This window comes from Oncorhynchus clarkii, chromosome 16, assembly GCF_045791955.1.
Source record: "Oncorhynchus clarkii lewisi isolate Uvic-CL-2024 chromosome 16, UVic_Ocla_1.0, whole genome shotgun sequence".
NCBI classification, from domain to species: domain Eukaryota; kingdom Metazoa; phylum Chordata; class Actinopteri; order Salmoniformes; family Salmonidae; genus Oncorhynchus; species Oncorhynchus clarkii.
The window spans coordinates 75,582,999-75,606,678 of record NC_092162.1 but is presented as its reverse complement, the minus strand read 5'-3'; the positions used below and the strand labels follow the sequence as shown (position 1 = coordinate 75,606,678).

The 23,680-nt window shown below is 48.1% G+C and overlaps 1 protein-coding gene across 4 annotated transcripts in view; it reads left to right on the top strand.

Annotated features, from left to right (window-relative positions):
* LOC139369016 (filamin A, alpha (actin binding protein 280)) overlaps nucleotides 1-23,383 on the top strand; it is a 74,257-nt gene extending 50,874 nt beyond the window's left edge. Inside the window, exons 20-49 of one of the 4 annotated variants that reach the window (XM_071108588.1) lie at nucleotides 187-299; nucleotides 451-600; nucleotides 759-1,077; nucleotides 1,722-1,895; nucleotides 3,191-3,353; nucleotides 3,761-3,921; nucleotides 6,284-6,451; nucleotides 6,529-6,652; nucleotides 7,450-7,606; nucleotides 7,871-8,060; nucleotides 8,291-8,314; nucleotides 9,514-9,593; nucleotides 9,753-9,920; nucleotides 10,133-10,207; nucleotides 11,429-11,528; nucleotides 11,709-11,849; nucleotides 12,413-12,541; nucleotides 14,178-14,351; nucleotides 14,474-14,635; nucleotides 14,807-15,010; nucleotides 18,341-18,493; nucleotides 18,578-18,700; nucleotides 18,808-19,074; nucleotides 19,158-19,295; nucleotides 19,629-19,744; nucleotides 20,557-20,689; nucleotides 21,150-21,326; nucleotides 21,556-21,774; nucleotides 21,861-22,058; nucleotides 22,143-23,383. In XM_071108588.1, the coding sequence (XP_070964689.1) occupies nucleotides 187-299; nucleotides 451-600; nucleotides 759-1,077; nucleotides 1,722-1,895; nucleotides 3,191-3,353; nucleotides 3,761-3,921; nucleotides 6,284-6,451; nucleotides 6,529-6,652; nucleotides 7,450-7,606; nucleotides 7,871-8,060; nucleotides 8,291-8,314; nucleotides 9,514-9,593; nucleotides 9,753-9,920; nucleotides 10,133-10,207; nucleotides 11,429-11,528; nucleotides 11,709-11,849; nucleotides 12,413-12,541; nucleotides 14,178-14,351; nucleotides 14,474-14,635; nucleotides 14,807-15,010; nucleotides 18,341-18,493; nucleotides 18,578-18,700; nucleotides 18,808-19,074; nucleotides 19,158-19,295; nucleotides 19,629-19,744; nucleotides 20,557-20,689; nucleotides 21,150-21,326; nucleotides 21,556-21,774; nucleotides 21,861-22,058; nucleotides 22,143-22,327 (4,685 nt within the window). In that variant the 3' untranslated portion in view covers nucleotides 22,328-23,383. The remainder of the gene's footprint in view (nucleotides 1-186; nucleotides 300-450; nucleotides 601-758; nucleotides 1,078-1,721; nucleotides 1,896-3,190; nucleotides 3,354-3,760; nucleotides 3,922-6,283; nucleotides 6,452-6,528; nucleotides 6,653-7,449; nucleotides 7,607-7,870; nucleotides 8,061-8,290; nucleotides 8,315-9,513; nucleotides 9,594-9,752; nucleotides 9,921-10,132; nucleotides 10,208-11,428; nucleotides 11,529-11,708; nucleotides 11,850-12,412; nucleotides 12,542-14,177; nucleotides 14,352-14,473; nucleotides 14,636-14,806; nucleotides 15,011-18,340; nucleotides 18,494-18,577; nucleotides 18,701-18,807; nucleotides 19,075-19,157; nucleotides 19,296-19,628; nucleotides 19,745-20,556; nucleotides 20,690-21,149; nucleotides 21,327-21,555; nucleotides 21,775-21,860; nucleotides 22,059-22,142) is intronic. The other 3 variants (XM_071108589.1, XM_071108590.1, XM_071108591.1) reach the window with 3 other exon arrangements.
* The last annotated feature ends 297 nt before the right edge of the window (nucleotides 23,384-23,680 follow it).

The window sequence follows — 23,680 nt, the reverse complement described above, 5'->3', positions numbered from 1 at the left end:
CTAATGATCAATTAGCCTTTTAAAATGATCAACTTGGATTAGCTAACACAACGTGCCATTGGAACACAGGAGTGATGGTTGCTGATAATGGGCCTCTACGCCATTAGATTTTTGAGCGACTTAGTCATTGTTCAAGTGTAGTAGTGTCTAAGCATCCTCTCTTCCTGTATCTGTCTCGCTCTGTAGAGATAACAGTGGGTAAGGACCAGGAAGTGACCGTGAAGTCCAAGGGAGCAGGAGGTCAGGGGAAGGTGGGAGCTAAGGTTACAGGGCCCTCTGGGAAACCTGTCACCTGCAAGGTACTGAGCTTGATTGCTTTGTGCTGTTTCAACAGTTATTTATCCTAATTCTATGTTTATTGTGCAACACTTTGGGCTTAAACAATTTACCAAATGTGCTAAACAAATAAGTGTCCTCATTATTCAATTTAATGCTAATATAATTATTCAGGTGGAACCGGGGCTTAAACCAGAGACCAGTCAGGTGAAGTTTATCCCTCGAGAGGCAGGGCCATACCAGGTGGAGCTGACCTATGACAGCGCTCCCATCCCAGGATCCCCTTTCAAACCCACCGCCTACCCCCCCACTGATGCCACCAAGGTAAACATGACCTCTAACCCTAGTTCAAATGACTTGATATTTGACTAGACCTTTATTATAAAATCTAAACAAACAAAGTTTATTTGTCATATGCACAGAATACAGCAGTGTTCACAGTACAATTAAATACTTCCTGTGCCCCCCCCTCCCCCTGTCAGGTGAAGTGTTCTGGCCCAGGGTTGGAGCGTGCCAAGGTGGGAGAGACTGGGGAGTTTGTGGTGGACTGTACCAACGCAGGTCCAGCTGAGCTGACCATAGAGATCATCAGTGACAGCGGGACAGAGGCAGAGGTCCACATCCAGGATAATGGAGACGGAACCTACACCATCACCTACATCCCCCTGTACCCCGGCTCCTACACCCTCACCATCCGCTACGGGGGGCAGGATGTACCCAACTTCCCCGCCCGCCTCACAGTGGAGCCGGCCGTCGACGCCAGTGGAATCCGTGTGTTCGGACCGGGAGTGGAGGGCAAAGGTCAGAGTTCGTTCTTGCTGTGTGTTCTGTGTTCTAGGCATCAAGGTTGTTGTAGTTTTGTGTTTTTATATACTTTTTTTAAAAATTTCTATTCGGTTTTTCTATTTTGAAGTTTAGTTTATTTTCAGACCTGATTTGTTTTTTGTTTTTATACAAATATTTATTTCATTAAAAAAATATATGTTTTAGAGTTAGGGACAAAGTATGGTGTCCTTTGGCTAGGCTAGCTCCCTAGTGGGTTTCTTCCCTGTTAGCTAGTGATAGATGCTCAAGCTAGGCCGATTTGAAACGGCGCTGTCTTCTGGCAGCATTTACCTGCCAGATTTAGAAGCTTGAAAACCCCATAAAGAAAAAAAAATAAGCATTGGCCATTTAGATTTTTGCCAAAAGTTAAGGAAAAAAAACTAAACCCAATTCATGATGGTTATTTTGGTGAGTTTTGGATTCAAAGATGATGGGTTTTAGTTTTTCAAATGGGTTTGTTTATTATTTCAGTTTACTAAATTGTTTCATGAATAGTTTTAATTTGATATAATAACCTTTCTAGGTGTGTTGTGTGTTTTGTGTTCTAGGTGTATTCTAGGCATGTGCTGTGTTCTTAGCCTGTTTATAGATTTGTTCATAGCCTGTGTTCTGTGTTCTAGGCGTGTTCCGCGAGGCGACCACAGACTTCACGGTAGACGCCAGAGCTCTGAACCAGACGGGAGGGAACCACATCAAGACAGTGATCCAGAATCCATCTGGATCCGTTACCGACGCGGTCATCACCGACCGCCGTGACGGCACTTACAGCGTAGAGTACACTCCCTACGAAGAGGGTGAGTTAGTGCCATCTGCTTGCCATTAAGTGTAGTGAGCATGATGTCCACAATCTGTCCACACTCTGTATCCAGACACCATGACGTGTGTTGTCCAGAATGACTGGTCATGTACACTACTAACAAGAATAGACTGACGAGTTTCTGAAGAAATTTCATTGTTTCTGGCCATTTTGAGCTTGTAATCGAACCCACAAATGCTGATGCTCCAGATACTCAACTAGTCTAAAGAAGGCCAGTTTTATTGCTACTTTAATCAGAACAACAGTTTTCAGCTGTGCTAACATAATTGCAAAAGGGTTTTCTAATGATCTATTAGCCTTTTTAAAATGATACACTTGGATTAGCTAACACAACGTGCCATTGAAACACAGGAGTGATGGTTGCTGATAATGGGCCTCTACGCCTATGTAGATATTCCATTAAAAATCAGCCGTTTCCAGCTACAATAGTCATTTACAACATTAACAATATCTACACTTTCTCTGATAAATTTGATGTTTTAATGGACAAAAAATTTGCTTTTCTTAAACAAGGACATTTCTAAGTGACCCCAAACTTTAGAATGGTAGTGTGTTTAATGTCCACCACTATAGAGGTGATCTATATGTTAACTCTGTTTAATGTCCACCACTATAGAGGTGATCTATATGATAACTCTGTTTAATGTCCAGGTCCCCACCACTATAGAGGTGATCTATATGATAACTCGGTTTAATGTCCAGGTCCCCACCACTATAGAGGTGATCTATATGATAACTCTGTTTAATGTCCACCACTATAGAGGTGATCTATATGTTAACTCTGTTTAATGTCCAGGTCCCCACCACTATAGAGGTGGTCTATATGATAACTCTGTTTAATGTCCAGGTCCCCACCACTATAGAGGTGATCTATATGTTAACTCTGTTTAATGTCCACCACTATAGAGGTGATCTATATGTTAACTCTGTTTAATGTCCAGGTCCCCACCACTATAGAGGTGATCTATATGATAACTCTGTTTAATGTCCAGGTCCCCACCACTATAGAGGTGATCTATATGATAACTCTGTTTAATGTCCAGGTCCCCACCACTATAGAGGTGATCTATATGATAACTCTGTTTAATGTCCAGGTCCCCACCACTATAGAGGTGATCTATATGATAACTCTGTTTAATGTCCACCACTATAGAGGTGATCTATATGATAACTCTGTTTAATGTCCACCACTATAGAGGTGATCTATATGATAACTCTGTTTAATGTCCACCACTATAGAGGTGATCTATATGATAACTCTGTTTTGTTCAGGTCCCCACAGTGTAAAGGTGGCGTACGATGAGTCTCCAGTTCCCAAAAGTCCGTTCCGCGTGGCAGTGACAGAGGGTTGTGACCCGGGGCGTGTACGTGCACATGGACCCGGCTTGGACAGTGGCATCACCAACAAAGCCAACAAGTTCACTGTGGAAACCCGGTATGAGAGACACACTAACCCACATTGAGGATAGTTTTTTAGTTTGAATTCCCATGTACCAAATAAAACAAATCAGAGTTAAGTAGGTTTCCATCGCATTTTGGTTGGTTTTGTCACTAAAATGTTGCGTTATATTGCGACTGGCTCAGATACAGTGCCGGTATAGCACACGTGACATGATGGACAAAAGAGCAAGATCATTTTTATTTGTGAAACAATCACCAGAATAATCCCACAGCATGATGGTTATTATATCAAGAGTATATCAAGAGTCACCTCCATTTCTCACATCGCTCATTTTACACAAAAAGATTCCATCTTGCATATTGTAGATTTATTTATATTTTTATGTACTCTACTCGTATGAAAAGGAAACCTGGTTAGAATGATGATCTGTCTCTCTGTAGTGGTGCGGGTACAGGTGGTCTGGGTCTGGCTGTAGAGGGCCCATCCGAGGCTAAGATGTCCTGCACCGACAACAAAGATGGCAGCTGCAGCGTAGAGTACATTCCCTACGAGGCTGGAACGTATAACCTCAACATCACCTACGGAGGACAGCCCATCGCTGGTACGGAGACACACACACGCATGCTGGTACTTTGTATTGTGAAGCTAGCTAATGATCTTCCCAATCTCAAATCAAACTTTGTCACATGCGCCGAATACAACAAGTGTAGACTTCACCGTGAAATGCTTACTTACAAGCCCTTAACCAACAGTGCAGTTCAAGTAGACTAAAATAAAAAGTAACACAATAAGAATAACAAGGCTACATACAGGGGGCACCTCGACTGAGTCGGTGTGCAGGGGTACAGGCTAGTAGAGGTAATCTGTACATGTAGGTGGGGGTGAAGTGACTATGCACAGATAATAAATAGCGAGTAGCAGCAGTGTATAAAATGGAGTGGGGGGGTCGACAATGTAAATTGTCCGGTGGTGATTTTTATGAATTGTTCAGCAGTCTTGTTGCTTTGGGGTAAAAGCTGTTGAGCCTTTTGGTCCTAGACTTGGCGCTCCAGTACCGCTTGCCGTGCTGTAGCAGACTTTGGTGATCGGAGTCTCTGACCATTTCAAGGGATTTCCTCTGACACCGCTTATTATATAGGTCCTGGATGGCAGGCAGCTTGGCCCCAATGATGTACTGGGCCGTACACACTACCCTTTGTAGTGCCTTGCGGTCAAATGCCGAGCAGTTGCCATACCAAGCAGGGACGCAACCAGTAAGGATGCTGTTGATGTGAGCATTGACCAGCCTTTCAAAGCACTTCATGGCTACTGACTTGAGTGCCACGTGGCAAGTTACCTTCGCTTCTTTGGGCACAGGGACTATGGTGGTCTGCTTGAAACATGTAGGTATTAGACTTGGAACAGGGAGAGGTTGAAAATGTCAGTGAAGACACTTGACAGTTGGTCCACGCATGCTTTGAGTACATGTCCTGGTAATCCGTCTGGCCCAGCGGCTTTGAATGTTGACCTATTTTCAAGGTTTTGTTCATGTCGGCTACTTAGAGCTTTCTCACACAGTCATCCAGAACAGCTGGTGCTCTCGTGCATGCTTCACTGTTGCTTGCCTCCAAGTGAGCATAAAAGGCATATCTCATCTGGTAGGCTAGCGTCACTGGGCAGCTCGCGTCTGGGTTTCCCTTTGTAGTCCGTAATAGTTTTCTAGCCCTGCCACATCCGACGAGCATCACAGCCGGTGTAGTAAGATTCAATCTTAATCCTATATTGAATCTTTTCTTGTTTGATGGTTCATCTGAGGGCATAACGGGATTTCTTATAAGTGTCCGGATTAGTCTCCTCCTTGAAGCGGCAGCTCTAGCCTTTAGTTCGATGTGGATGTTGCCTGTAATCCATGGCTTCTGGTTGGGATATGTACGTACAGTCACTGTGGAGACGACGTCATTGATGCACTTATTGATGAAGCCGATGACTGAGGTGGTGTATTCCTCAATGCCATTGGATGAATCCCGGAACATATTCCAATTTGTTAGAAAAACAGTCCTGTAGTGTAGCATCCGCATCGTCAGACTACTAGTATTGAGCGAGTCGCTGGTACTTCCTGCTTTAGTTTTTGGTTGTACGCAGGAATCAAGAGGATGGAATTATGGTCAGATTTGCCAAATGTGGGGCGGGGGAGAGCTTTGTATGCATCTCTGGAGTAAAGGTGGTCTAGGATTTTTTTTCTCCCCTCGTTGCACATGTGACATGCTGGTAAAAATTTGGTAAAACTGATTTACGTTTCCCTGAATTAAAGTCCCCGGCCACTAGGAGCGCCGCTTCTGGGTGAGCATTTTCTTTTTTACTTATGACCTATTACAGTTTGTTTTGAGTGGTCTTTGTGCCAGCTTCGCTTTGGTGGTAAATAGACGGCTACGAATAGTGTGGTCTACAGCTTATCATGAGGTACTCTACCTCAGGCGAACAATACCTTGAGACTTCTTTAATATTAGACATTGCGCACCAGCTGTTATTGACAAATAGACACACACCCCCACCCCTCGTCTTACCAGACGTAGCTTCTCTGTTCTGCCGGTGCATTGAAAATCCCGGCAGTTCTATATTATCTGTGTCATCGTTCAGCCACGTCTCGGAACTGTGTCGTCGTTCAGCCACGTCTCGGTGAAACATAAGATGTTAGGTTTTTAATGTCCCGTTGGTAGGATCATCTTAATCGTAGGTCATCAATTTTATTTTCCAATGATTGCAAGTTAGCAAGAAGAATGGAAGGCAATGGGAGTTTACTCGCTCGCCTCTGGATTCTCAGAAGGATCCCCGCTCTGCGGCCTCTTTTCCAGAATCTGTGAGGATAGCTAGTGAACTTCCCAATCTGGGATAATAAAGAACTAGTACAACATTCACTAAACCCACATCTGACCTCTCTCCTGGTCTACCCTCTCTTTCTCCCCCATCTCTTGCACTGTCTTTAGGCAGTCCATTCCAGGTTCCTGTCAGTGACACGGTGGACAGTTCTAAGGTTAAGTGCCAGGGGGTGGGGCTTGGAACCAACGTGCGTGCCAACATTCCACAGGCCTTCACAGTGGACGCCTCTAAAGCAGGAGTCGCCCCTCTACAAGTCAGAGTACAGGGACCCAAAGGTGTGTGCCAGCCCTTTATTTGATTCTAGAACTCTTGGTTCCTGTGTCCAACTCTGGTTTCTCTGTGTGGTGTGTAGGTGTAGTGGAGCCAGCAGAGTTAGTGGATAATGGAGACCAGACTCACACCGTGAACTACATCCCGACCAGAGAGGGACCTTACTCTATCAACGTACTGTATGCTGACCAAGAGATCCCACGCAGGTAACACACACACACACACACACACACGCAGGTAATGCGCACACACTCCTGCAAAGTTCTTGTCACATGCACAGGATATATAGGTGTAAACGGTACAGTGAATAGATATAATTATTGGATGACTCTTACCAGAGACACTACGTTACCCAGAGACGCTGGTCTAAATTGATGGGTCACTATTGTCTAGACATGTTCATGAAATACAACAGATGGCTGTAATCACACCCAGACACACCTGGCTAATTTGATGGGCATGTAGTAATCCAGCCGACGTGGAGTCTTTTTGTTTAGACATCTAGCTAGCTAAACAATGAACCGGCATAATCCCAACTAATTCCAATACAAGCATCATAGCTCTCGTATGAATCTGCAGGTAGCTAAAGCTAGCTAACATTAGGCTATAAATATCAATGCAAATGGATTTCTGATTAGAATATTACTACACACATCATACATTTGCTAATTAACAGTATGCTTTAACATAGCAAATAAAAACAACTTCCTGACAAAATTAGAAACCTATCTTGAAAATGTAGCTAGACTCTTACCATATACATGGATCAACGCTTCACGGCAGGAACCATTTAACTCCGTTTTGTTTTTAGCTGCATCTTATTTTAGCCCCAAAAAACGCATTTTGCTACATTTATCTTCAAACACCTCTCCTGTGAAGTAGTGACGTGTGACATACGCCTAGTTTCCTGAAACGAGTCACATATCGACAGACTACACATTTATACACACTACACATTTCTGTGAAAAATGGAGGGACTTCACACAGTTCTGCTACTCTCCAGTCCCTACAAGGTGAAAGTGTTGCCTACCCATGATGCCAGCAAGGTGCGCGCCAGTGGCCCCGGTCTCAACACCACCGGAGTGCCCGCCTCTCTGCCTGTCGAGTTCACCATTGACGCCAAGGATGCAGGAGAGGGGCTGCTCGCCGTGCAGATCACTGTGAGTTCAGTTAACAGACCAATCAGTCTACTCCCACTATGTCTGGATGGCCTGTGGCTCGTCTGGGTGGTGTTATTTAGCAGCAGGAGTAAGCTAACCAGGCATTGGACGCATGCGTCTAGGAGGTGGCATTACCAGCAGTCACATGCACAGGATGTGCCAGCTAGTCACTAGTGGCCCTGTCTCATTTCCATGGTGACATCAGTTTGACTGTCTCATTGGTTACCTCATCTGACGGTCTGTTTGCATGGTGACTGTGTCCAGGACCCCGAGGGGAAGCCTAAGAAGGCCAGTATCCGTGACAACCAGGACGGGACTTACCTGGTGTCGTATGTACCTGACATGACTGGTCGTTACACCATCCTGATAAAGTATGGAGGGGACGAGATCCCTTATTCCCCCTACCGCATCAGGGCTCTACCTACTGGGGACGCCAGCAAATGTACTGTCACAGGTAACAGACACACACACACACACACACACACACACACAGTGTTTTTGGTACGGTATTGTGTGATGGTTTGAACTGTCCCTTCACCCCACACGTCCTCCTCCACCCTGCTTCACTCCTCATCACATTTGTTTTCATCCGTCCATTTGAAGCACCAGTAGTTGCCTCTCACCCTGACTCTCATTGTGTTTGTCACCGTTTCGCTCCCCTGCTTCCACCCTTCTCCTTCTCAGTGTCAATCGGCGGCCACGGCCTGGGTAAGAACACTTAGATCCACTAGTCTGGTCTTGTTCCGTCTCTGATCCATTACGTTGGTCTGTCTGCATGCAGGATGGCAATACCCATTTTACAGTTCAGCTCCCTTTCCTGACTCACCTCTATCTCTCGCGCTATCTCGCTCTCTTTGTCTGTCAATTTCGATTCCAGGGGCTTTATTGGCATGGGAAAGATATGTTAACATTGCCAAAGCAAATTAAATTAATATACAAAATGAGCAGTAAACATTACACTCGCAGAAGTTCTAAAATAATAAAGACATTACAAATGTCATATGATGTGTGTATATATACAGTGTTGTAACGATGTGCAAATAGTTAAAGTACAAAATGGAAAATGACTAAATGTAAATACAACCTATTTATAATGGTGTCTGTTCTTCACTGGTTGACCTTTTCTTGTGGCAACAGGTCACACATCTTGCTGCTGTGATGGAACACTGTGGTATTTCACCCAGTAGATATGGGAGTTTTCAAAATTGGATTTGTTTTTGATTTCTTTATGGATCTGTGTAATCTGAGGGAAATATGTCTCTCTAATATGGTCATACATTGGACAGGAGGTTAGGAAGTGCAGCTCAGTTTCCACCTCATTTTGTGGGCAGTGTGTCCATAGCCTGTCGTCTCTTGAGAGCCAGGTCTGCCTTTCTCAATAGCAAGGCTATGATCACTGAGTCTGTACATAGTCAAAGCTTTCCTTAAGCTAGGGTCAGTTAGTGGTCAGGTATTCTGCTACTGGGACAAATAGCATTGTAGTTTTTAAAAATATATTTTCATTCCAATGTTTCAACATTCCATGTTTTGTTTTCTCACAATTTGTTTGGGTCTAATTGTGTTGCTGCTCTGGGGTCTCTGTCAAGCTCTCTCTGTCTCTCTCAAGCTCTCTGTCTCTCTCAAGCTCTCTCTGTGTCTGTCTGTAGCTCGCTCTCTAACTAACGTAGTTTATCTGTAGTACTAGTTGGCATGGTGAATGACATTGTGGGTAATGGAGTTGATATGGAGGCTGGATGTTGTATGCTGCTGATAGTAATAACTGTCTGTATAACATGTCTGAAATGACACCCTATTCCCTATCTAGTGCACTCTATAAGGAATAGGGCTTGTGGAGAGGATGCATGGATGACTTGTGGGAGGGAGGGTCAGACTTCCTGTGTGACCTTTTCTCTTCATCTGTCTCTCAGGAGCCGGTGTGGGTCCAACCATCCAGATCGGAGAGCAGACTGTCATTACTGTGGATGCAAAGGCTGCTGGGAAAGGAAAGGTAATGATGGAGAGGTGTTTGGTTAGTCTTTATCTGTACGTGGAGGGAGGGAGACGTGGACAGTAGGAGTGAGCACATCTTAGTGTGGCTATAACTCTCTACCCCCCCCCCCCCCCTCCCCTCTCTCTCTGCTCCTACCTCTCTACCTCCCCGCTCTAGGTGACGTGCAGTGTGTGTACCCCAGAAGGGGTTGAGTTAGATGTAGACGTGGTGGAGAATGAGGATGGAACCTTTGATATCTTCTACACTGCCCCCCAGCCTGGAGATTACTGTATCTGCGTTCGCTTTGGAGGGGAACTCATCCCCAACAGTCCCTTCCTGGTCACGGTATGTACACAGTCACCTACAGATATATACACAGGTGCGCACATGTGGTTGAGTGTGTTTTTGATTGGTTAATGAGACCTCTGACCCCTCCCTCCTTCTACAGCAGATTCTCATTGGACAGTCCGGAGACCGAGTTCCGTCAGTCTAGAGTCTATCTGAACGTTGTGGAACAGTTCGACAAAATAACTTATTGTTTATTCCACCCCCCCCAGGCATTGGAAGGAGCCCCTTCAGATCAGCTCCTCCAACAGCAACAACTACCACAGTACTACAGTCAACAGCCCTGGGTACTGGTCTCTCCATTCCACTCTCTCCACACAGGGGGAAAAGCAGCCATTTTGTGAATCATCAATGTGGCTCCACATTTGACAAAATGGCCGCCGTGTCTTTACGTCGTCTGTCTGGCTGCTGCTTCTGTCATGATGTCTTTCTCTCACAGTGTCGGTGGTTTCATCTTCATCAACATAATCATCATCGTCATCATGTCATACTTCATGTTTTGGTGTTTGGTCCCTATCGTCTTTTCATTTCAGCTACATTCTATTCTGCTGTGTTTGGTCTCATCGCCCTCACCCCTCCTCAACATCCTGAACCACCTCTGTATCCAATACTGTCCCTCACCCTCCAACATCCTGATCCACCTCCGTATCCAATACTGTCCCTCACCCCTCCTCAACATCCTGAACCACCTCACCACCTCCGTATCAATACTGTCCCTCACCCCTCCTCAACATCCTGAACCACCTCACCACCTCCGTATCCAATACTGTCCCTCACCCCTCCTCAACATCCTGAACCACCTCACCACCTCCGTATCCAATACTGTCCCTCATCCCTCAACAACATCCTGAACCACCTCACCACCTCCGTATCCAATACTGTCCCTCACCCCTCCTCAACATCCTGAACCACCTCACCACCTCCGTATCAATACTGTCCCTCACCCCTCCTCAACATCCTGAACCACCTCACCACCTCCGTATCCAATACTGTCCCTCACCCCTCCTCAACATCCTGAACCACCTCACCACCTCCGTATCCAATACTGTCCCTCATCCCTCAACAACATCCTGAACCACCTCACCACCTCCGTATCCAATACTGTCCCTCATCCCTCCTCAACATCCTGAACCACCTCACCACCTCCGTATCCAATACTGTCCCTCATCCCTCAACATCCTGAACCACCTCACCACCTCCATATCCAATACTGTCCCTCATCCCTCAACATCCTGAACCACCTCACCACCTCCATATCCAATACTGTCCCTCATCCCTCAACATCCTGAACCACCTCACCACCTCCATATCCAATACTGTCCCTCACCCCTCCTCAACATCCTGAACCACCTCACCACCTCTGTATCCAATACTGTCCCTCATCCCTCCTCAACATCCTGAACCACCTCCGTATCCAATACCACAGTCCCTCGCCCCTCATCATTCTTACCCACATACCTTAGTCCCTCCCCCTCCTCACCTCAGATTATTTGACCTCTGTCTCCTAGGCAACAGACCGGCCAATGGGAATGAATGGTTTGGATGTGGCGGGACTCCGGCCGTTTGACCTGGTTATCCCCTTCACCATCCAAAAAGGAGAGATCACAGGTACACACACACCGTACTGTTGGGCCGCCAGGCAGGAAATCATCATCCTTAACCGCTAGATGATATCACCGCCCTTAACCACTAATGGAACTTACCAAACGCAGGCGCTTGATCTCAAATCACCTCACATACTGAAAGCCTGAGGTACCTTGCCTGTTCAACTATTGTTTCCTCCTCTAGGCGACGTGCGCATGCCGTCAGGTAAGACAGCCAAGCCGGACATCACAGACAATAAGGACGGGACAGTAACGGTTAAATACGCTCCGACTGAGGCCGGCCTGCACGAGATGGACATCAAATACGACGGGATACACATCCCTGGTACGAACAACACACACTACACACACCCCTGGTACGAACTACACTACACACACCCCTGGTACGAACTACACTACACACACCCCTGGTACGAACTACACTACACACACCCCTGGTAAGAACTACACTACACACACCCCTGGTACGAACAACACACACTACACACACCCCTGGTACGAACAACACACACTATACACTATACACACCCCTGGTACGAACAACACACACTATACACACCCCTGGTACGAACGACACACACACCCCTGATAGGAACAACCACCTAACTCTGATAAACAGTCACATGCATCTTCATTTAGAAAGCTAAATATGTTTTAGTCAATTATACTACTTTCTAGTCTATATTTCTGGACAAGATTAAGCTATTTCAGAATATTTAGGACTGTTGACTGGCCAAGAACCTCTCCTGTGAGTATTCATAGTATCTGTCACGTCTAGATGTGCTGACTCTCATCCCTCTCATCCCTCTCTCTCTTCTCCTCTCTTCTCTCTCTCATCCCTCTCTCCCCCCCTCTCTCCTCTCTCCCCCTCTCTTCTCTCCGTAACAGGTAGTCCACTCCAGTTCTATGTGGACTATGTGAACAGTGGGAACGTCAGTGCATATGGACCGGGCCTGATCCACGGGACCGTCAACAAACCTGCCATGTTCACCGTCAACACCAAGGACGCAGGAGAGGGTAGGACAATTAGTAGTTAAATTATAAATCCATCATAATGATCTACACTGAACAACACTATAAACACAACATGTAAAGTGTTGGTCCCATGTTGCATGAGATGAAATAAAAGATCCCAGAAATGTCCCATACACACACAAACCTAGTTTCTCTCACATTTGTTTACATCCCTGTTAGTGAGCATTCCTCCTTTGCTTAGATAATCCATCCACCTGACAGGTGTGGCATATCAAGAAGCTGATTAAACAGCATGATCATTACACAGGTTCACCTTGTGCTGGGGACAAAAGGCCACTCTAAAATGTGCAGTTTTGTCACAGAACACAATACCACAGATGTTTTGAGGGAGTGTGCAATTGACATGCTGACTGCAGGAATGTCAACCATAGCTATTGCCAGATAATTTAATGTTCATATCTCTACCAAAAGCCGCCTCCAACATCCGTTTTAGAGAATTTGGCAGTACGGCCTCACAACCGTAGACCACGTGTATTGCGACTGGTTTGCTAATGTCAATGTTGTGAACAGTGTGCCCCATGGTGGGGTTATGGTATTGGCAGGCATAAACTACGGACAAGGAACATAATTGCATTTTATCAATGGCAATTTAAATGCAGAGAAACCGTGAGATCTTGAGGCCCTTTGTCGTGCCGTTCATCCACCGCATCATGTTTCAGCATGATAATGCACGGCCCCATGTCGTTAGGATCTGTACACAATCCCTAGAAGCTGAACATGTCCCAGTTCTTCCATGGCCTGCATCCTCACCAGACATGTCACCCATTGAGCATGTTTGGGATGCTCTGGATCGACGTGTACGACAGCGTGTTCCAGTTCCCGCTGATATCCAGAAACTTCCACAGCCATTGAAGAGGAGTGGGACAACATTCCACAGGCCACAATCAACAGCCTGATCAACTCTATGTGAAGGAGATGTGTCGTGCTGCATGAGACAAATGGTGGTCACACCAGATACTGACTGGTTTTCTGGTCCATGTTCCTACTTCCTACCTTTTTGTTAAGGTATCTGTGACCAACAGATGCATATCTGTATTACCATCATGTGAAATCCATAGATTAGGGCCTAATGAATGTATTTCAATTGACTGATTTGCTTATGAACTAACTCAAATCTTTTAAATTGTTGCATTTTTATATTTTTGTATATTTTTTCCGTATATGAAGAATCGAATGTGCAGTGTTGGTACACACACACACACACAGAGTTGATTTGTGTAATGCATGTACACTGACTGAGTGAACAAAACATTAGGAACAGGTCAAATAATTATATTTGAGACTTGGGTTGTGTACGTGTGCCATTGAGGGTGAATAGACGAGGCAAAATATTTAAGTACCTTTCAACCGGGGTATGGTAGCAGGTGCCAGGCGCATCAGTTTCAGTTTGTCAAAAACTGCAACGCTGCTGGGTTTTTCAAGCTCAACAGTTTCCTGTGTGTATCAATGTTCCACCAGCCAACTTGCTACAACTGTGGGAAGTATTGGAGTCAAAATGGGCCGGGACACTTTTTCAACACCTTGTCAATTCCCTGATGAATTGAGGCTGTTCTGAGGGCAAACTGGGTCCATATTAGGATGATGTATTTTCTAACCTCTCTCGCTCTCTCTCGTGTAGGTGGTCTGTCTCTGGCCATCGAGGGTCCTTCTAAAGCTGACATCAGCTGTGTGGATAACCAGGATGGAACGTGCTCTGTGTCCTACCTGCCTGTCCTACCTGGGGACTATAGCATCCTGGTCAAATACAATGACAAACACATCCCTGGCAGCCCCTTCTCAGCCCACATCACAGGTAACACTATTTTACATGTGAAAAACAATGGACCCTCTCCCTGTCTCCTCGGTGATTACTCTGAGGATGTCCCATCTGAAGGTGGCTCTGCTGCTGACATCCCATAATGTTCTGTCTCCTAGGTGATGACTCTATGAGGATGTCCCATCTGAAGGTGGGCTCTGCTGCTGACATCCCATTGGACATTGGCGAGCTGGACCTGAGTCAGCTGACAGCCTCTCTGACCACGCCCTCCGGCCGAGAGGAACCCTGCCACCTCAAGATGCTCCGCAACGGACATGTCGGTCAGTGTTGAGCAGAAACAGACCATCTACTATCATTGTTCATTTGACTAATTTCTAAATGTATGGTGTTGCCTCAGCCGAGAGTAGAACAATACCAACGTTACAAATCATTGTAGTCTACAGATCGTTTATGATTCTCAGACGCTCCTCTAACCTGTCATTGTCCGTCAGGCATCTCGTTTGTTCCCAAGGAGATCGGGGAGCACCTGGTGAACATCAAGAAGAACGGACGCCATATTCCCAGCAGCCCCATCGCCGTGATGATCAGTCAATCGGAGATTGGTGACGCCAGTCGGGTGCGAGTGACTGGCCAGGGCCTCAGTGAGGCCAAAACATTTGAACCTGCTGAGTTCATCATCGACACACGCGAAGCAGGTCAGTGAGGGTCTGAGGAGGTTCAGGTGAAGCAGGTCAGTGAGGGTCTGCGAAGCAGGTCAGTGAGGGTCTGCGAAGCGGGTCAGTGAGGGTCTGCGAAGCGGGTCAGTGAGGGTCTGCGAAGCGGGTCAGTGAGGGTCTGCGAAGCGGGTCAGTGAGGGTCTGCGAAGCGGGTCAGTGAGGGTCTGTGAAGCAGGTCAGTGAGGGTCTGTGAAGCAGGTCAGTGAGGGTCTGTGAAGCGGGTCAGTGAGGGTCTGCGAAGCGGGTCAGTGAGGGTCTGCGAAGCGGGTCAGTGAGGGTCTGCGAAGCGGGTCAGTGAGGGTCTGCGAAGCGGGTCAGTGAGGGTCTGTGAAGCAGGTCAGTGAGGGTCTGTGAAGCAGGTCAGTGAGGGTCTGCGAAGCGGGTCAGTGAGGGTCTGCGAAGCGGGTCAGTGAGGGTCTGCGAAGCGGGTCAGTGAGGGTCTGCGAAGCGGGTCAGTGAGGGTCTGAGGAGGTTCAGGCGAAGCGGGTCAGTGAGGGTCTGAGGAGGTTCAGGTGAAGCAGGTCAGTGAGGGTCTGCGAAGCGGGTCAGTGAGGGTCTGTGAAGCAGGTCAGTGAGGGTCTGAGGAGGTTCAGGTGAAGCAGGTCAGTGAGGGTCTGAGGAGGTTCAGGTGAAGCAGGTCAGTGAGGGTCTGCGAAGCGGGTCAGTGAGGGTCTGCGAAGCGGGTCAGTGAGGGTCTGCGAAGCGGGTCAGTGAGGGTCTGCGAAGCGGGTCAGTGAGGGTCTGCGAAGCGGGTCAGTGAGGGTCTGCGAAGCGGGTCAGTGAGGGTCTGCGAAGCGGGTCAGTGAGGGTCTGTGAAGCGGGTCAGTGAGGGTCTGTGAAGCAGGTTAGTGAGGGTCTGCGAAGCAGGTCAGTGAGGGTCTGCGAAGCGGGTCAGTGAGGGTCTGCAAAGCGGGTCAGTGAGGGTCTGCGAAGCGGGTCAGTGAGGGTCTGTGAAGCGGGTTAGTGAGGGTCTGTGAAGCGGGTCAGTGAGGGTCTGAGGAGGTTCAGGTGAAGCAGGTCAGTGAGGGTCTGAGGAGGTTCAGGTGAAGCAGGTCAGTGAGGGTCTGCGAAGCGGGTCAGTGAGGGTCTGCAAAGCGGGTCAGTGAGGGTCTGCGAAGCGGGTCAGTGAGGGTCTGTGAAGCGGGTTAGTGAGGGTCTGTGAAGCGGGTCAGTGAGGGTCTGAGGAGGTTCAGGTGAAGCAGGTCAGTGAGGGTCTGAGGAGGTTCAGGTGAAGCAGGTCAGTGAGGGTCTGCGAAGCGGGTCAGTGAGGGTCTGCGAAGCGGGTCAGTGAGGGTCTGCGAAGCAGGTCAGTGAGGGTCTGAGGAGGTTCAGGTGAAGCAGGTCAGTGAGGGTCTGAGGAGGTTCAGGTGAAGCAGGTCAGTGAGGGTCTGCGAAGCGGGTCAGTGAGGGTCTGCGAAGCGGGTCAGTGAGGGTCTGTGAAGCAGGTCAGTGAGGGTCTGAGGAGGTTCAGGTGAAGCAGGTCAGTGAGGGTCTGAGGAGGTTCAGGTGAAGCGGGTCAGTGAGGGTCTGCGAAGCGGGTCAGTGAGGGTCTGCGAAGCGGGTCAGTGAGGGTCTGCGAAGCGGGTCAGTGAGGGTCTGCGAAGCGGGTCAGTGAGGGTCTGCGAAGCGGGTCAGTGAGGGTCTGCGAAGCGGGTCAGTGAGGGTCTGCGAAGCGGGTCAGTGAGGGTCTGCGAAGCGGGTCAGTGAGGGTCTGCGAAGCGGGTCAGTGAGGGTCTGTGAAGCGGGTCAGTGAGGGTCTGTGAAGCAGGTTAGTGAGGGTCTGCGAAGCAGGTCAGTGAGGGTCTGCGAAGCGGGTCAGTGAGGGTCTGCGAAGCGGGTCAGTGAGGGTCTGCTAAGCGGGTCAGTGAGGGTCTGCGAAGCGGGTCAGTGAGGGTCTGTGAAGCGGGTTAGTGAGGGTCTGTGAAGCGGGTCAGTGAGGGTCTGAGGAGGTTCAGGTGAAGCAGGTCAGTGAGGGTCTGAGGAGGTTCAGGTGAAGCAGGTCAGTGAGGGTCTGCGAAGCGGGTCAGTGAGGGTCTGCGAAGCGGGTCAGTGAGGGTCTGCGAAGCAGGTCAGTGAGGGTCTGAGGAGGTTCAGGTGAAGCAGGTCAGTGAGGGTCTGAGGAGGTTCAGGTGAAGCAGGTCAGTGAGGGTCTGCGAAGCGGGTCAGTGAGGGTCTGCGAAGCGGGTCAGTGAGGGTCTGCGAAGCGGGTCAGTGAGGGTCTGCGAAGCGGGTCAGTGAGGGTCTGTGAAGCAGGTCAGTGAGGGTCTGTGAAGCAGGTCAGTGAGGGTCTGTGAAGCAGGTTAGTGAGGGTCTGTGAAGCAGGTTAGTGAGGGTCTGCGAAGCAGGTCAGTGAGGGTCTGCGAAGCAGGTCAGTGAGGGTCTGCGAAGCAGGTCAGTGAGGGTCTGCGAAGCAGGTCAGTGAGGGTCTGTGAAGCAGGTTAGTGAGGGTCTGTGAAGCAGGTTAGTGAGGGTCTGCGAAGCAGGTCAGTGAGGGTCTGCGAAGCAGGTCAGTGAGGGTCTGTGAAGCAGGTCAGTGAGGGTCTGAGGAGGTTCAGGTGAAGCAGGTCAGTGAGGGTCTGCGAAGCGGGTCAGTGAGGGTCTGCGAAGCGGGTCAGTGAGGGTCTGTGAAGCAGGTCAGTGAGGGTCTGTGAAGCAGGTCAGTGAGGGTCTGTGAAGCAGGTTAGTGAGGGTCTGTGAAGCAGGTCAGTGAGGGTCTGCGTAGCAGGTCAGTGAGGGTCTGCGTAGCAGGTCAGTGAGGGTCTGCGAAGCGGGTCAGTGAGGGTCTGCGTAGCGGGTCAGTGAGGGTCTGTGAAGCGGGTCAGTGAGGGTCTGCGAAGCAGGTCAGTGAGGGTCTGCGAAGCGGGTCAGTGAGGGTCTGCGAAGCGGGTCAGTGAGGGTCTGCGTAGCATCAGGTGATTTTGGTATTTAATTATTCTTTTTGCCTTTGATGTTAAGATTGAACAATAAAGGTGAACTTAGCTTTTTTCCATCTAAATCTCCTTGACGTAAATGGCATGTTATCGACGGGGGATTTCACTTTCAGAAACTTACCCAACCAGCGATTCACTTCCTTATCCTTGTGCAATATGGGAGCTCTGAAAAACATGAACAAAGGCTCCAAAAAGACTCTTTTAGAAACACAAGCTCTGTCTTGCGACGCAGGTCTTTAGGCTCTCGGAAACAAATCGGTGTCTGAAACATTCTATTAAATCCCTTTTACATCAAAAATAAAGATGTGGCTGTGAAAGAAAGGTGCTCTAAGTTTGTGATTTTTGGAAAGCATTTTAAATGATGTTTGATTTGTTGCAGGCTATGGGGGTCTGAGTCTGTCCATCGAAGGCCCCAGTAAGGTGGACATTAACACTGAGGACCAGGAGGATGGGACCTGTAAGGTCACCTACTGCCCTACTGAACCAGGAAACTACATCATCAACATCAAGTTTGCCGACCAACACGTACCAGGTACTCATTTCCTGACATCCTTGATTTAAATGTAAAAAATAATTATAATTATAATAAATATTGTTAAAAAATGTGTGTGTGTAGGGAGTGCGTTCACAGTGAAGGTGACGGGAGAAGGGAGGATGAAGGAGAGCATCACCAGGAAGAAGAGGGCAGCGTCTGTTGCTAACGTGGGCAGCCAGTGTGACCTCAGCCTCAAGATCCCAGGTACCCTCTCCTACCATCCAGGAGATGCTGATCAGATCAGTAGACATGATGGACCAGTCCGTCTGGTCAGGTCCAGGAGGCTGTTAACCCTGTGTGTGTCTTAACAGAGATCAGCATAGCAGACATGGTGGCCCAGGTGACCAGTCCGTCTGGTCAGGTCCAGGAGGCTGACATCATGGAGGGAGAGAACAACACCTACTGCATCCGCTTTGTTCCCACGGAGACCGGCGTACACACAGTGTGTGTGAAGTATGCGGGCGTGCACGTGCCCGGCAGCCCCTTCCAGTTCACAGTGGGGCCCCTGGGAGAAGGAGGAGCCCACAAGGTCCGCGCTGGGGGGCCCGGGCTGGAGAGAGCAGAGGCTGGAGTACCAGGTACGTACAGGTGTGTGTGTTGGGGTTACTATACTGTGAGGATCACACATTGACATTGTGTGTGTTGATCCGTGTGTGTGTAGCTGAGTTCAGTATCTGGACGCGGGAGGCAGGTGCAGGGGGTCTCAGCATTGCGGTGGAGGGGCCCAGTAAAGCAGAGATCACCTTCGAGGACCGCAAGGACGGATCCAGTGGTGTATCCTACATGGTCCAGGAGTCAGGTGTGTTGAGAATGGTAACGACTATCTAACCACCAAGAGCCTGGTGATGATCGTCCTCATTATAAGCATTATCATCAACGTTAGCATTCTTATTAAGAAGAGGTTTGTGTGTGTTTCTTACTCTGTGTGTGTGTGTGTGGAACAAAGTTCACTTCATAAGCTCACTTCCCAGCTTGAGAAACGTTTTCTATAGCCTAATTTGCTAAGATGATGTCAAGCAGACAGTCACCTGTGTTTGAGGCTGAGGATCCGCCATTGAGGACCGGTAAGGACTTGTGGAAGGAAGCTACACAGTTAGTCAGCACAGTGATGCCTGTTACACGTGTGTTGCAGGAGACTATGAGGTGTCTGTCCGTTTCAATGAGGAGCACATCCCTGACAGTCCCTTCGTGGTTCCCGTGGCGTCGCCCTCTGATGACGCCAGACGACTCACTGTTGCCAGTCTTCAGGTGAGGCTCGGAGACACACATGCACACACCCAGGACTACACTACCCACAATGCAGCAGCAGCCTGTGGGGGGATATTGTGTGGCTAGCATTTACAGGATGGTGTGTGGCTTGCATTTTACGGGATGGTGTGTGTGTGTAGGTACGGCAATTGCTGAACATCAGAGTAGGTTTTTGTTTTGAAGAACAATAGGTCAGTCATTAGTTAGTCACTCAGAGGGTTAGAGGTCAGGTCGTGCTGCTGTGTTGTTGGGAAGTGCAAGGGTTTGTGGGAAACTAAAGGACTGTGTGTTTCTCGTGCCTCGTTCTAAAGGCTCCCAACAGTCCCCTTCCTCCTCCTCCCTTCCCATCATCCACCAGGCACTAAAGGGTTAAAGAGGATGCAATGGGCCAGTTTCTGTCTCTCTCACACACACACACACACACACACACACGCTCTCTTTTCTGTCCTGTTCTTCACCTCTGACTCTCCTCTTTACCCCTGTTAGCCGCCTGCAGGTAAGTTTGAGTTGTATTCTATTGCATTGTTATTATGTTGAGCATGTGTTAGTGTTGTATTGACTTGATAGCGTTGTATTGACGTGTGATAGTGTTGACAGATTGACATGTGATAGCGTTGACAGATTGACGCGTGATAGCGTTGACAGATTGACGCGTGATAGCGTTGACAGATTGACGCGTGATAGCGTTGACAGATTGACGCGTGATAGCGTTGACAGATTGACGCGTGATAGCGTTGTATTGACGTGTGATAGTGTTGACAGATTGACGTGCGTAGTTGTGGTGTTGAGTTGTGAGTTATATATCTGAGCAGGAGTCCGGGTTGAAGGTCAATCACCCAGCATCCTTTGCTGTGAGCCTGAACGGAGCGAAGGGACAGATTGACGCTAAAGTCCACAGCCCCTCCGGAGCCCTGGAGGGCTGCTGTGTTACTGAGCTAGACCAAGGTAACTACTACCACACAATACTACACAATACTATACTATACTACACTGTTACTGAACTAGACCAAGATAACTAATAATACTGCACGATACTACTACATTACTATTACTAGGGACAGGGGGATACCTAGTCAGTTGTCCAACTGAAATGTGTCTCCCTCATTTAACCCAACCCCTCAATCAGAGCGGTGCGGGGGGCTGCCTTAATCAACATCCACGTCTTAACCCACTGTTCCCCCGGGCGCTGGGCTGCCCACTGTTCCCCCGGGCGCTGGGCTGCCCACTGTTCCCCCGGGCGCTGGGATGCCCACTGTTCCCCCGGGCGCTGGGCTGCCCACTGTTCCCCCGGGCGCTGAATGACAGATTTTTACTATACACTGCGACACAATAATAATATATTACTCTACTACTACTACTACTACTACTACGTTACACTACTAAACCGCAAAATCTCTCTCTCTAGATAAGTATGCTGTCCGATTCATTCCCAGAGAGAACGGTCTGTATCTGATCGATGTGAAGTTCAACGGCAGCCACATCCCCGGCAGTCCCTTCAAGATCAGGGTGGGGGAGACGGGACAGGCTGGAGACCCAGGCATGGTGACCGCATACGGAGCTGGATTAGAGGGAGGAACCACTGGTACGATTGAGGAGGAGCGTGTTGCAGACCTGGGTTTCAAATCATTTATCTGTGCCTGTTTGAGCTTAGCTCAATAAGCCAATATAATAAGTCTCAAAATGACAAACACTGCCTGTCGGGCACTCCAGGCATACTAAAGCAAAGCTCAAATTATTTTACTCCTGGGTTTAATGTGTTGTGGTGTGAGAGATGTGTTCTCATCTGTAGTCATTTATAACCCCCTCTGCAGGTACAGCCTGTGAGTTTGTGGTTAACACCAGTAAGGCGGGCCCTGGGGCCCTGGCGGTGACTATCGATGGCCCCTCCAAGGTGAAGATGGACTGTGTTGAGTGTCCAGAGGGTTACAAGGTGACCTACACCCCCATGGCTCCAGGAAACTACTTAATCTCCATCAGATACGGAGGACCTTATCACATCGTAGGATCCCCCTTCAAGGCCAAGATCACTGGTGAGGGACCTGGACACATGCTGTACACGAACAATGGAGATGTCAGGCCTCACTCGACACTCTTAACCGCTGTCTTTCTCCTCCAGGCTCCAAGCTGGTCAGTAGCCATAGTAACCACGAGACGTCCAGTGTCATGGTCGACCCCGTGACTCGCCAGGTTAGCTCTTCCCACCAGGGAGCTCCCAGCCAATCGGACGCCAGCTGTGTGACAGCCAAAGGTCTCGGCCTATCAAAGGGCTTTATCGGCCAGAAGAACAACTTCAGCGTCGACTGCAGCAAAGCAGGTGTGTGTTTAGTCTCGGTGGTGTTTAGACCCTCTCTGGCTCTCTCAGGTTACAGTGTGTGTATTAACACTGCCCTCCCTCCAGGTCGTAACATGCTGTTGGTGGGTGTGGACGGGCCCAGGGTTCCCTGTGAGGAGGTACTGGTGAAGCACCTTGGGAACCGTGTCTATAACATCAGCTACCAGCTCAAGGAGAAGGGAGAGTACATCCTGGTAGTGAAGTGGGGAGAACAACACATCCCTGGTAGCCCCTACCACATCACTGTCTAGACCAATCAGATTCGGCTCCATTACTGTCTAGAGGCCAATGACAAATCAGAACCCTCCAAACTAGCCCTTTTGTCTTCATAGCAATCAGATTACAACTTTCTAAACTCATTCACCATAACCCAAACAATAATGCATAAACACTGAATATTCCTCTTCATTCCTCTCCTCCCCATCACTATCATCCCCCCTCCCCTCACCTATCATAATCATTAGTAGTCATATAGAGGGGAAACATGCACCTTTTTTATTACTGTAAAATAGCTTAGCAACATGTACCTTCCTTTCCCCACGCAGTGTTTAGCTGTGGGCTAGTGATAGCCTAGCCTAGCGTATGGTAGCATAGTGTATTGGTATAGGGGTTAGCCTAGCCTAGCAGAGCAGAGCATAGTATATTGGTATGAGAATAGCCTAATGCTAGTCCAGTGTGTTCATAATGCTAATTCTAAAATGTTTAAGGGAAAGTGGGATACCTTGTCAGTTAAGCTGCTGCTACTGTGGCTTGGTGTTAGCTCGTCTTAACCATAACAATAATGAAAGGGCTTATAGGTTAAACTGTTAGAATAGGGTTTATGACATGTTAATAACAAATGAATAGCACGTTAGTGATGCTAGAGTAGCCGGCTCCTATAACTTCACACACACTTGTTTTAGAGGTGCGACTAGCACCACTGCAGCAACTGACCCAGTTAGAACGGCGTCTTACAGCATATTGACTAGCATCAAAGTATTACTAATTATAGTGTGATGTCCATGTCACTAGTAGTATGATTAACTGTAGTGTGGAAGTGATGTCCAGATACTAGTATTGAATAAAAAACTGTCACTGTAATAGCTGTAATATTACTAGCAGTGAATATGAGAAGTGTTGGATGGAGAGATGAGCAAAATGCATAAAGAACAAATGTTGCTTTGTGTTCCTGCTAAATGTTCTAAACCCCCCCTGCTCTTTAGCTTTGTTACGCAGTATTCCAGAATAAAATAACCTTGTCTGTTAAAGGGCTTTAAAGTGTTGTAAAAGACAGTATTTTGATCCACAATAAAGATTGTCTTGAAGGATCTCTGTCAAGCTCAATGTGGTTCTTCTTATCCTTCGATGGCACGCACTCCGGAGATCCATGTGTGTTATTTCATAGTGTTGATGTCTAGTACAAATTAAGAAAAACCCTTGAATGAGTAGGTGTTCTAAAACTTTTGATCTGTAGTGTAGATCACACATTAACTACAGAGATCACATTCTACAAAGACCACGTACTACTGAGACCTCACTACAGAGATCACACACTAAAGTTCCTCACAGAGTTCCCTGAATTCCTATCGGAGCTTGACGTCAAATTTTTGGTGACTTCAATATTT